General features: G+C 35.9%; 1 protein-coding gene across 2 annotated transcripts in view; it reads right to left on the reverse strand.

Moving 5' to 3' along the window:
* The window catches only part of LOC126260819 (nucleolar complex protein 3 homolog), a 118,208-nt gene that overhangs the window by 25,959 nt on the left and 78,570 nt on the right, over window positions 1–13,679 (reverse strand). For both annotated transcript variants that reach the window (XM_049958203.1, XM_049958202.1), the window contains exons 7-8: window positions 5,292–5,492; window positions 5,020–5,208 (exon numbers count right to left, since the gene is read on the reverse strand). In XM_049958203.1, coding sequence (XP_049814160.1) covers window positions 5,020–5,208; window positions 5,292–5,492 — 390 coding nt within the window. The remainder of the gene's footprint in view (window positions 1–5,019; window positions 5,209–5,291; window positions 5,493–13,679) is intronic.

Consider the following 13,679-nt stretch of genomic DNA (forward strand, 5'->3'; position numbering starts at 1 on the left):
AGAGTATATAAATATATCAAAACTGTAAATATGTTTATCTTTTTGTTAAAAACACATTCAACATGAGTGAATTCCAGCTTCCAAAGTGATGTCGCCTCTTACTAGGTTTTCTCTTCTTCCACAGGATGACCACAGCATTTACAAAAAGACTATGTAACATCAGTATGACCTTACAGTAAAGTTGTTTTTTTAATGCCATTTAACCTGAAGATGAGGTATTGCCTCGAAACATGTCACTAAATAAATAAGTAATACAATAGTTGACAAAGTTTGTGACTGGTAGCGGTAATTTAAAAAAAACCTTTACACATTTCTTTAGACAGTCATGGAAGAAAAATAGTCAAAATGGCTTCAAAAACAATAAAAACACCTTACATGAAATCACATAAGAGGGGTACCTTGCTAGGCCTGCTAAGTATGTACTGCGAACGACTGTAAAAGCAAAGGGGGAAACTTCAGCAATTAATTTTCCTGATGATATGCAGCTGTACTGTAAGGTTCACATTTCTTTAGACAGTCATGGAAGAAAAATAGTCAAAATGGCTTCAAAAACAATAAAAATACCTTACATGAAATCAAATAAGAGGGGTACCTTGCTAGGCCTGCTAAGTATATACTGCGAACGACTGTAAAAGCAAAGGGGAAACTTCAGCAATTAATTTTCCTGATGATATGCAGCTGTACTGTAAGTTTAAAGATGTTGGCATCCTTTGAAGTAAAATATTCAAGAGGTCTCCAGCTGGGGACTACTAGGGAGGATGCTGTCGTATGACCAAAACAAATTTTGCATTCTAATGTTGGAGTCTGGAATGTCAGATTCCTTAAACAAATAGTTGGGTTAGATATTTCAGAAGGAGAAATGGATATGTTGAAGCCAGATGCAGTTTAGTTACTTCTTGACAATTAGTTATCAATAATTAGTGAAACGTTGTGGCAGAAAGAATATGACTCTTGGCGAGGTTAACTACTGAATTATCAACATAAAATTAAAAGGCACACACAATAGAAAGAAAACTTACTACTAGCTTTCAGAGTTATCCTTTGATGAGCTTGAGTATAATAAAATACACAACAGCGTGCCCAGATGTACGCTTTCAACATCCCCCCTCCCCCGGGACTAAGTTTCTTGGTTGTGGGATTGGTTGTGGTAGGAGTTGTGTTCGATGGGGTGGGTAGAGGGTGGGTGGGTCTCTCTCTCTCTCTCTCTATCTATCCATTCTACCCAACACTACCCCCACTGCAACCAGTCCACAGTCCACCTACCGAGAAATGAACCATTGGCACTGTTAGTCCAGCCAGCACCATGTAGAGGCACAGGCGTGTGTATGTATGTTTTCCGTATTTATTTTACTCTAGCTTGTCAGAGAAAAATCCAAATCTAGCAAGTTTTCTTTCTTTTGTATGTGCCTATTGACAACTCAGTACTTTTGCTTTTTGGCGAGTAGTCTCCCTAATTCAACAAGAACCTTCCCACAACATTTAAAATTAAATATGAGTAATGAAGGACTAACTCTTATAAAGAACAAGAAAATTGGCATGCAGGGTTACCGTTAACAACACCATAATGAATGGATCATCCTAGCCAACACGACTGACAAAAACCACAACCCATCCCAGTTGTACAAATATCCATACTATCGTAAAAGTTTGTCAGTAGCAGTTGTTTCTTTATGCATAATCAAACAATAGTATTTTTTGTGTATATTAATTTAAGCAACTGAGAACATTTTCGTATGAAAGAATAGTCAATAATAAAACAATCTTTAAAAAAATACTGCTATCAGACAGCAGGGGATTGACAAGTACATATTAAAGGCCCAAACTGTTATTTGTCTGGAGTGAGATTGCATTTTCTGAGAGATTACTGAGAAAATGGCTCTTTTGAACCGTTTGCATAGGAACTGTGGCGCTGCCAGCAGAACAAGGTCTCATGCAAAAGTTGGTACCTCATGAGAGCACCCCAAGTAAAGACAGTTGCTATCACGCATCAACGGATTGGAGACGTTGGCGTAGACATTCCCTTATGTTTTGCCTTATGCCCCTGCAGCTGGAAAGTTATTCATGTCTGAGCACAATGCCGCTCAGTCCAGTCTCTATGTAATACCCCATTGTCTTTGTAATCGTCCTGTCTCTTACATAATCAGTAAAGACTTGTAATCATCGCAAACGCCGACAGTATCACCTTAGCACAGATCAGGCTGCATGCGAATAGCATAGTTATTCAGAACTGTATAAAGAAAAATGTACTCTTATGAGCGTATCATTCCACAATGAGGAGGTGTTAAATGTTATAAGCGTCAATGACAGTATCAAATATGTCATCTCTGTGGACACCAAATGTTATCAAAGTTAAGTATCTACCATTTTCAAGTTTTAATAAATTACGAATGATTTGTAGGTGTGTTGTAGTATCTGCTCAGTCTTCTCCTGAAGTAATCTAGTTGCTATAATACACCACAGGAATATTATCTGTGTTCCTGGTAAAGGTAGTAATAGTAGAACAGGGAGGTATAACACTGATAAACAAGAGTATATTCTCTGAGGCTGAAATCAGCTGAGGGGTGGCACACAGTGAGATCAGTTACGGCATGGCACAACACATTTCAAAAGTGTAAGAGGAAATATATGATGCTTCATTTCAGTGTGTGACTTAAGAAAACAAAAGCACAAGCAGAACACTGGCTGATGCATTCCAGTACATGATAGCACTAAAAGGGGTTTTGATCTGGTACCTCAATTTGGTATTCTCTCAGGTCACAAACCAAATCTGCTTGTGAATGAGCCTAGTAGGACAACTGTAATAAATAATGACAACAATGAGGCTAATAGTAATTTGCACCATGAATTTTTCAAAAAATCTTTCATTCTATTTGGTAATGAACAGGGTGAATCTTGGAGGCAATCTTTACTATGAGCCAAGGTATCTTGTTGCAGTATATGTTGACATCATGACACTGGAAAAAAAGTCAGCCTTATTGCTTAATTAATGTATCGCACAAGGACCCATTCAAGGTGGGACACTGTGTGCATCAGTGCAACATACAACATCTTGCATATTATGTGGAACACTGATTTCATGTAAACAATGTATTGCTAATGAGCTCACCTGATTAGAATTTTGTTGGATTGTTATGGAATGTCAGCTTAAGTTAGACACTGGGTTTCTCTCTGCAAATAATGAGCTCCTGCTTGTGATTTAATTACCCACTACCAGATTATAAGGAGATCAGCAAAAATGGAACATGTTTTGTAGAAAAAGTTAAAATCACACCACCATACAGGGTGTTCATAAATTCGATATGTAATACTAATCTTTAATTACAAAAATTGTAAATAACTACAGAAATGTTTGATACAGCAATGAATGCAGTATATCTTTCAAGTTTTTATTCCCGCCTAACACTGTTAGTTCCCAACATTCCCGCTAGGTGGCATGTTGAATTAGTTACTCCAATAGTCATCAAAGAGTTGTATAATGGTGCAGAGCATGCAGATCCCCAAGTAAGCTTGTTGTTTATCGCTATGTATGCAAGAGGCCATTGCATTAATGCTATACAGCTATTGGCTGTAAGTGTAAGCAAACATCCAAGACGTTAATAACATCCAAGATGATGTAATCCGGTAGGTTTTGCCATATTTCACAGTTTTCAGTTTATTTCGCCATGTAGGCTATAAATTTTTGCTATTTTCGAGGTGAACATAAAATGACAGAACCCTCAAAACCTCGTGTTTTAAGATATAATTTGTGGTAAAAGTGTGTTGGGAAATGGCTCAATTACTTCATATCTAATTAGCAAAGATGATGGTTTTTTCAATTACGTAATCTTCAGTATTACTAGTGGCAAAACCATCTTTTCTTTGTTAATAGATCTGTTATGTGATGTAAAATTTTGAAATTTCTTTCTTGTTTGTTTATGGATTTGTGATTTGGTTATGTCAGTTGACATTATGAATGTTGGTAAAATTGCTACCTAGGAGGAGAAGAATAAAATTCTTGCATTGACACTGATTTATAGGTTTTGTGCCTCTTTATACTTTAGAATGCAGTACTTTAGGAATTTCAAAGGTTTCATAGGCTGAGGTCTGTAAACTTATTACATAGTGATTTAAACAAAGTGGTGAGTTCATTTTACATGCGTTTGTCTGGTGTGGTGGCTGTGCTGGCTATTGAGTGACATAACAAGTCATCAGCCAATAAAAGTTCAATAGCTGGAAGCGGCTGATGTTTCCTTGAGTCTGACTGAACATATTCTTCAAGACTCAGTGATTGAATTTAAAAGTTTGATGATTGATACTGTTGCTGAACACGGCACATTGTAAATACATACAGAAAGATGAGAATGAGTTAGAGTTATGTGTTATTAGTTATGTGTTATGAGTTATTGCTGGCACAAGAAAATGTGGTGGCTGGGCCCCTTCATCAGTCCTAAACACTTCATGTTGACTGTTGTGTTTTTTTCCATAGCTACTGAAACCTAGCAGTAGTTGTATCATAATTGTGCAGTGCAGCTTAACACTGCATGATGAGCTGGCAATGCCGATCGTGGATTACGACAGCAATTCCTCTCTCGTGTATCTCCACTCTGCAATAGCCTAAAATATTCTCTTAACTCTATCACCACCCACAGAGCAAAACGTCTGCCCTTTGTGTCATTTATAACTCATTCAGTCACATCAAACATCAACAGGGAGAAAAAGGGAAGAAGTCAAGTGAGACGTTGAGTAAGAATGTAAAATTGAGATAAACCTTACTAGGAAGAAATGTAAAACTGGGGAATTTTTAGCATTGATCTTATGGTTTGTTTTTTACAGAAGCTGCAAATTTATGGCATATAATTGTGAAAAATGTAAAATCAGAGAATGTAAAATCAAAGTTCCACTGTCGTCATTTATCTGTGCACCTCAAAGTTTTTTCCAACCAATAGTCTTCATTATGTATTACATTTACTTTTCCTTTTTCTAAATAAAATAATGTTTATTTTTCAAATTATTTGCAATGCATAACAAGAACCTACCTACCTTTCTCTCTCTCTTGGACATGGTCAGCAGTTTTTGCCTGTGTGTCTTAAATTTTTTCTGCTTTATGAAGTCTTCTTTTTCCTTGTCCAGGTTCACATCCTTGATTCGAAGGCTAAGTAAAACACCAAGAACCTCAACATGAACAGAATGTGAACGAGATTTTACCAGATGATTTATGCGTCGAACTATCTGAAACAGAGCAAATAGCAGAACTGAATGTGTGAATAACTTTTCAAATGAAGTGGTTTATTGTGTGTTTTCCATTCACTTACATCAAGGGAAATTTCCCCCTTTTTATCTTCCTTCAGAACAGTTTTTACTGCTTCTGCTACTCTTTCACGAACATCAGAGAAACGGTGATTGAGAAACGGAATTAACATCTGTGCAAGATTTCGTGAAAAATTGAAATATGGGTGAGCAACCAAAAGCTCACACAAACATTGTACTGAAAGCTTTCCAAGTGCAATCTCTTGCTGGAACAAAAGAGGGAAAACATTTTATGCTATATTATGTTTTTCCACTATGAACACTGTTCCAGTGAAATAAAATAATGAATTTTATTTTGGCATATTTCCAACTTAATTTTTTTACTAAACAGTTTTATTCACAAGCTGTCTGTATAAGCAATGCATACCCCCTCATTTGATTTTACTAATAGCCACATAATCATATTATATATTACATAAAAAAAATTTTTACAGCTGGAGAAATCCATATGTAGTGTGTAATTAATCTTACAACTGAAAGTAAGCATTCAGAGCCAATAATGTTCATTTCTGTGGAAAACAAATTACTTATTGGGCCATTCATCAAAAATATGACTTCCCACTCTTTCATAAATTCTTGTAGTGATCTAATCAGCTTTCAAACTGATACTTCTGAAAGCAATAAGGAATATGTAGGGGAAGGGGTCGTGTGTTTGAGGTGGGGTTAGGGTTTCATGTTCCACTGATGGCATGGCAAGCTGGAGCACAAGTTGACTGGACATGTAGTTTTGAAAGAAACCTTCCAGCACTCATTCTATGGAATTGTGAGAAACTAAAGCACACTTGAAGATGTACATCACCTTACCTGGTATCAGGAACCATCTCTCTGTTGCTGAGGACATAGCTCAGAGTCTCTCAAGCACAGGAGTTTTCAGTCATCATTGTAGTTTTTTTTTCCTCTATATTAATAGAAAACAGTTTGGAGGCATGCGGATACACTCTTTAATGTCCACTGTAGTTGTGGAAATACTAGTAAGCGGATCAATTCAGAGACCTAAATTTTCTGATGTATCCAGCTTATACAATGCACACTTCCAGACAAAAAATGTAGTATACACGAGTTGTGGAATGCATTTTTCATAAGTCATTTATCCCTATATCAGAACCGACAAGGGACTGGACCATCCCGATATGTCAAAACCTACCATGACTTTTTGTACATAGGAAGGATACACCAAAAGAAATGCATGGTCAAATTTGTAACTGCTAAGAGACATGACAAGTATTTTTTTTAAGTGAAGGTATACAGTTTTGCTGCACGAAGAACTGCAGCCATGACAAGAGCGCGTAGCACCATGCAGCTCAAAAATCCAGGGTGCACACAATGCAAGTTTTAAGCATTTAAACCATACCAAAATAGTCACAGACCATTAAGTTTTTGAATAACTTCCAGTCCACAACAGCTAAACTGTTGCTGGTGGAATTCTTACAAAGGTGACTAACAGAGGGGAAAAAATCTGAAATGTCTGATGTCACACAGCTGACTTCCATCAAATGGGACACTAATTTGTTGAAATGAAATATTTATTACCCATACATCATTTACAATATTTTGTAACATAGTTCTTATGATAACTTTTTAATACTGTTCATTTTAGTAACAATGAAATAGTTCCTTGTTTATTCCCTATAGTTGTCATAAATACACAAAGTGTGTACAGACTGAAGAAAACAAAAATTTTCCTTACACCAGAAATACTTGACAAAAAAATTAGTGCATTTAGGCACATGAAAGTAATTACTGGCTTTATTTACACAGAACTGGGATGGAGTAAGAAATGTCCTAGCCATTGTTCTTCATGTTGTGCTGCAAACAAAGCACACTCGATTAAATTTATAAGACATGGTGAAACAAACTGATAATTACTTAAAGTAAAGAATACTGTTCTGTTGATAAACCTGAAATGACAAAGAGCTATCTGAAATTGTATTGTTTGACAATTTCCTGAGAAATGCTTTACCCTGTCAAAAAAATTCTTTATCAAGAGGCTGAATCACATTAATTGTACCAGATGGACTCTGTGTTGACACAAGTGTCACTATCTACCATCCATGAGTCTAGAAAAAAGCAATGCATTGTTTTCTGTAACTGGTAAGAAGACATTTTGAATGAATTGTTGAAATTTATTCTTTCCCAATTTTTCAGGTTTTGATATGTTGATTACAAGATTTTTGCAACTAAACAGTCCTTTTTTTTAAATTTTTGGTCATAATTTGCCTTGAGGTTTCTGAAAGCAAATACAAATCTTCAGAAACAATATTTCACTCATATTTATCACTGGCCTACTGTATACATAAGTGTCACAGCATTCATTGATTGCACAACTGACTCTGTCTTTTTCCACACCACAATGATAGCACAGCTTGCACACAGTATTTCCATGAAACCTGACTAATCAGCATTATATACAGCAGTTGTGGGGATAACAGTAAGCCTTGTCTTCATGTCAGCAACAATTTTTTCTATAATGATGCCTGTTAATAGCCTCTCCTGTGTAAGTTTAAGAAGCAAAATTTGTAGTTATCTGACCACCTGTTCTGTACGATTTCTAGGATCTGCTTAACTAGGTCAAAGAAGCATGGAAATCAGCAGTGTTCAACTCACTTTTGGCCTATTGGGCCTATTCTCATAGATCTCCATTGGTAATGGTACACTGTTTCTCAAGAACAGTTCTAAATCTTTTGACTACTTTTTCTTTCACTTTTTTCAAGTTTCATTTTTGAGCATATTTCTTTCTTCGTGTAATTTTTCTTCCATTTCTGCAATTAATATTCAAGTTGTTTGAAATGAAATAGGTTTTGCACATTATTAAACTTATTCTTGTTCTGGACTCTTACTGGCACTACTATCATCATTTTAAGTACAATATTCACAGAACTGTCACAGATATTTCCTATTTCTTATAATGTTTCTACAGTTTTTAAAAAAAATGTTGACACCATTTGTACAAATGTCTAAGAAATTAAACAGCAAATAACACTCTTGCAGGTGTTCAGGAAAAGTAGGTGATTCTGATTTCATACCGTGTTCTTCATATTTCACCTTATCAAGACTGTGAAATTTAACACGCTTTCACATTCCTGTAAAACTCTGGAATTTGCACAAGGATATGTGTTATCACAAGAATATTTATGAAGAAAACACAATAAACACTGATTCAATTTCCTATACATTATAAACAGTTGTTGATAATGCAAAGCAACTGCAAATGACTATGGATATTAAATGAGTTGCACATTTGAGTGAATACAAACAGAACAATCATGTCAGTGAAACTACCAACGGAACACTGAAATTTGCTTTGTAAAATATGATCACATTTTGTCGTGTTATTTGTTTACTGATGGACCATCTAGCCAGGATATGTGCCTGTTGTGTTGCACATGCTCAGTCTGCTACAGCACAATTTTGGGATGGGTTTCGACATTTTGGACTGGACCATTCCCTCTTGAGTGCTACAAGTACCTGACATGCCAAATGCATTGAAATTATACACTACTTTTCCACCAGGAATCCCTTAAATTGATAGATGAATTAAACACTTATTATAGTTCCAAATCTATTAGGACTCAACTTGTAGATTTAATGGAACTTCACATGAACAAGAAACTGAACATGAAGGAGTACTTTAGAACTTTGTATATTCACTAACTGAGTAGAAGCAGTGGCACTGAAATGATTTTTTGAACAGCAATTACATTTTAATACATAACAGCAATTTAAATGTTGTCAGTTTATTCTCTACAGGTATTTTCACTTTTAAAACGATAAAATCAAAAACAAAAGCCACCTGTTCCATTTTCAGCAATGGATTTTCTCTTAACTCCACAGCATTTGGCAATTAAGGTCAGACATTAGCCACCAATTTTCGTAATGGTTACCCACCAATCATTTTCAGCACTACAGTATGCACTAATGCAAGAATTTTGCCACAAGTGACGCCTATTGAGGCACGGCAAAGGAAACGTGCTACCAGCTGCCTCTTGTGTCCATCAGAGAACCTGCAAGCTGACTAATAAGCATAATTACATATTATGAAATTCTGAATGAAGTAGAAGTCAGACAATTGAATTTACCACACCATGAGGAATTCTCTAAAGGATCCTCCCACTCCAAATTTTCAAAATCATAATTTTTCAAGTTATTATCAAAAAACTAAGGTACATAATTTAGATAAAATAACAACAAAATAAGACTTTTGAAAAGTATGTTAATATTGTCTTCTAAATTAGATAAATTACTACATTTTGGGGTAATCATTACAGATTAAATTACAAGAAACAAAGTCAATGATCATTAAGTACTCTGGTTAATTAATATCCTTGTCTGCAGGATTATATTTGAGTAAACGGAAAATACTGCCTTTCTAACTAGTGGTAGAGATTCTGAATAAAGTTCATTTAGTGCTTAGGGAAATTATATATGCTTAATTTCTGCAAGGGAAAGAGACATTTGGCTCAGAAACGAAGCAGGCAACTTCTTTTACTTGAGAATATCTGAGTAGGGCACCTATACGTAATTAAATATTGTTTATAGGTAATCAAGTATTGTTTGTGGGCTCAGTTAGTATAGCATACCTAAACTATCTGTGGCCACCATTGTTCAAGTTCTGGTTAGCTGTCTGAGTTAATAGCACTTGTACTTCCATTCGATTGATGAAGTCTTCCATTTGCAGGGTATGCGACCACGCAGTCTTGGCATGTAGTAATTCCACGGAAACATCTTGATTGCTAAAAACTTTATTTATGACATGTTTTGAGTCATCATCATCAGATAAAATATGCTTAGGTGTATTTGCAAAAGAGGTTATCTGCAGACTTCGCATGCTGAAACACATCATAAATAAATTTTTTGTTGGTCAGGATATTTCTATGGAATTACTACATGTGAAGCTGATTGTAATATAGCTTGTGAGGTCGGAAAAGCTGTTCTGGTTACCTTAATTGTAAAATTCTGTCAAATGAAGTTCATTACGAGTGACAAGTTAAAACATGTGACTGATTCTGACGTGGTCTCAGATCTGTGCCTTCTGAGGGCAGTATGCTTTTAATTGATCCTGTGAAGGGTGTTCAGGTGGCATAATTCGAAGAGCACTGCCCACGAATGGCACAAATCTGGGTTAAACTTGAATTGTACTGCACAGCTGTAATACATTATACACAATCAACACAGCTAATACTCTATGCAGAGTAAAATATTTGTTTCCTGAATGAAGTTTGAATGGAATTTGGAGTCTATGGGTGCAACACCACAGATTGTCTGAACTCAACACAGGCCTCTTTCTTTTTCAGTTTTTGCTGCTACTGCAGTTTCTGCAAGACTGAAAGTCATTTTGAGCTTGTATTTCTGTGTGAAGTAGGAAGTGTGTTCAAACATTAAAAGTAGCAATGGTGGACTTAAATAGAATATAAGGCAACCTGAGGCTATTCCACACACCCCAGCAAGTCTGTATCTGCCATCCATGGTATGACATATTATAATATACTGTTCTACTGAGATGTGTTAAATATCTAACATGAAATATGCAGTTGTAAAACCTATTTTGAATTAGATCAGGTTGAAAATGGCACTTCATAATTGATTTTCATGTGCTGCTTGCGTTTACAATTTCAGAGATGGCTGTAAATGTATATTATGTGGATTAAACATACACAAACACAACTTAACAACATACAAAATGATTTCTCTGTACTTAATTAACAATCTTGTAATGATTACACATCACACCAGTTTTTTATACCCAACATGGTGATACAACACAAGACAGCTGTTGACTTTCACTGCTTCTCACTGTTGTCACAACTTTGAGTTCTCAGTTGTTTGGCCTTCCCATCTGTGTGGTAGTGTTAAAAGAGTCCCTACATACAAGCGAGGAGGGAGTCCCTCACCATTAAATTAGCATGAAGTATTATTCTTATTTATCATTTTTTCCTTCATTTCTTAGTCCTCAGTACATCATAAACAGTGCATACACTAGCCAAAATTTTCAAGATGCTCACTGCAATCAGAAAATTCTCTGCACAGTATTTTTCCTGATATCTGATTTGTTTCCACTTCTTATCAACAAAATGGTTCTTATCCCTCCAATAAGTAAAAAAGATGGTGTTGTAGATGGCATGATCCTTTTGAAGGTAGTATGCCCTTAAGGTGTTTGTCCACTAGTGAGTAACTTCCACAAGTAACTTCTGCAGACACTTGCTGAGGTGTCAACGTAGAACAAAACTTGTGCAAATTTACTCTTGCAAGTTAATCTACTGAAGGATAAACTTTCCACAAAACAAAATTAAGAAGAAAAATTAGTGTTTGGGTGAAGAAATGGATATAGAAGCATACATATTTACGCTGTTGAGAAACACTACTGAATGAAATAAAATGAGAGGACTCCATTCAGATTAAAAACTTTCTAAGAATACTGTACCAGTATGTTAGTTTCAAACATCTCTTGAATATTGTACAATCAAATATTCAAAAGCAAGATACAAAATTGCAGCAAGCTATACCACCAAGAGATGGCCTTTTAATAATTCTTCGATTTTTGGAAAAAGTATTTATTATTTATCTAAAAGAGCTATATGACACAAATAGCAAACCAGAAACTCTGGAACTTGAATCACACAACAGTGTAGGTGATGACGAGAAAGGACCAACCATCATACTGGAAGAAGTAAACTCTGCCATAGCTGCAATGAAAAATGGCAAAGCAGTAGGTACAAATACGATACCGGGAGAAATATTAAAATGCTTGAACCAAGATGGGATAAGAGAAATATTGAGATTATGTAAAAAAATATATGACAGTGGTGAATGGCCTGAGGACTTTCTGACAACAGTAATGATTTGATTGCCGAAAAAACAAGAAACCAATAAATGCAGCGAGCACAGGACAATCAGCCTCATTTCACATGCAGCTGAAGTGATGTTAAGAATAATTAATAAAAGACTTGAAAAAGTAATGCAGGAGAATCTTGGCGAGGAGCAGTTTGGCTTTAGATGGAATATGGGCACCAGAGATGCAATAGGGCTCCTACGAATCTTGGGAGAAAGGTTTATTGAAAAAGGAAGAGACCTATATATGTGCTTCATCGATCTAGAAAAGGCATTTGACAATGTGGTTTGGGACAAGCTGGAGACTATAATGAGGGAAAAGAGCGTGGACTGGAAAACCAGAAGACTTGTAAACACATTATATCTTAATCAAAAAGTTTCAATTAAAGTGAGAGGAGAAAGTGCAAACTGGATCGGACTAGGAAAGGAGTAAGACAAGGATGCTGTCTATCACCTACTCTTTTCAACCTCTACTTGGAAAACATGACTGACCAATGCTCATTAGCTGACAAAGGCATAGAAATTGGAGGAAGAAGAGTAGGGTGTTTGAGGTTTGCTGATGACATGGTCCTTCTAGCCACAGGGGAAAAAGAATTACAGGATTTGGTGGACACCACTGAAACTAACGGAAAAAATATGGAATGAAAATTAACACAAATAAAACAAAAATATTGGCACTAGGAGGAAATAAGGAAATAAAAATTATGCTGAATGGATAAATACTAGAACAGGTGCAAAATTTTTAAGTATCTTGGAAGCAGGATAGACACTGACTGGAAGTGAACCACAGAAATTAAAACAAGGATAGCAATGGCAAAAGAAGCGTTTTATAAGAAAAGGTGAATTTTCTGCAGCGGTCTGGACAGAGAACTCAGGAAGAGACTCATAAAATGTCTTGTATGGAATGTTCTTCTATATGGCACTGAAACATGGACTATGAGGAAGAAAGACAGAGAAAGGCTGGAGGCTTTTGAGATCTGGACATGGCGGAGGATGGAAAGAATAAGTTGGATGGACAGAGTAGAAAATGAAGAGGTACTGAGAAGAGTGGGAGAGAAAAGACAGTTACTAGATGTAATAAAGAGAAGAAAAAGAAATTGGATTGGACAAGTATTAAGAAAGAATGATGGACTGATAAAAACAGTTTAAGAAGGTTATGTAGAACGGAAAAGGAAGTGAGGAAGGAAGAGATTCCAGATACTGGATGACATGATGGATGGTGCAACATACAGCAGCCTTAAGAAGGAAGCAATGGATCGCAGAAAATGGAGAGGCAAAGGACCTGCTAATATAGCAGATAACTGATGATGATAATTTATTATTTTTATTACAAACATAATGCAGTTATGTTTATGCAAACATTAAAAAACCTGCTAAAATTTGATGTCCGTACTGCCATTCTATTTCTCCTTGTGGCGAAACAAAGTAGTCTGAAATTAATTTCATGCGTCCTTGGCTGTGGTGCCAATTATATATGTTTAGGAGGTTCCAATAGTTCATTTGTTTGGACCCATCTGTATTTGCACTATTCTTCTTTTTGACAGTCATTTTCAAAACTTCCAGCAATT

Source organism: Schistocerca nitens, chromosome 5 (genome assembly GCF_023898315.1).
Source record: "Schistocerca nitens isolate TAMUIC-IGC-003100 chromosome 5, iqSchNite1.1, whole genome shotgun sequence".
Lineage (NCBI taxonomy): Eukaryota > Metazoa > Arthropoda > Insecta > Orthoptera > Acrididae > Schistocerca > Schistocerca nitens.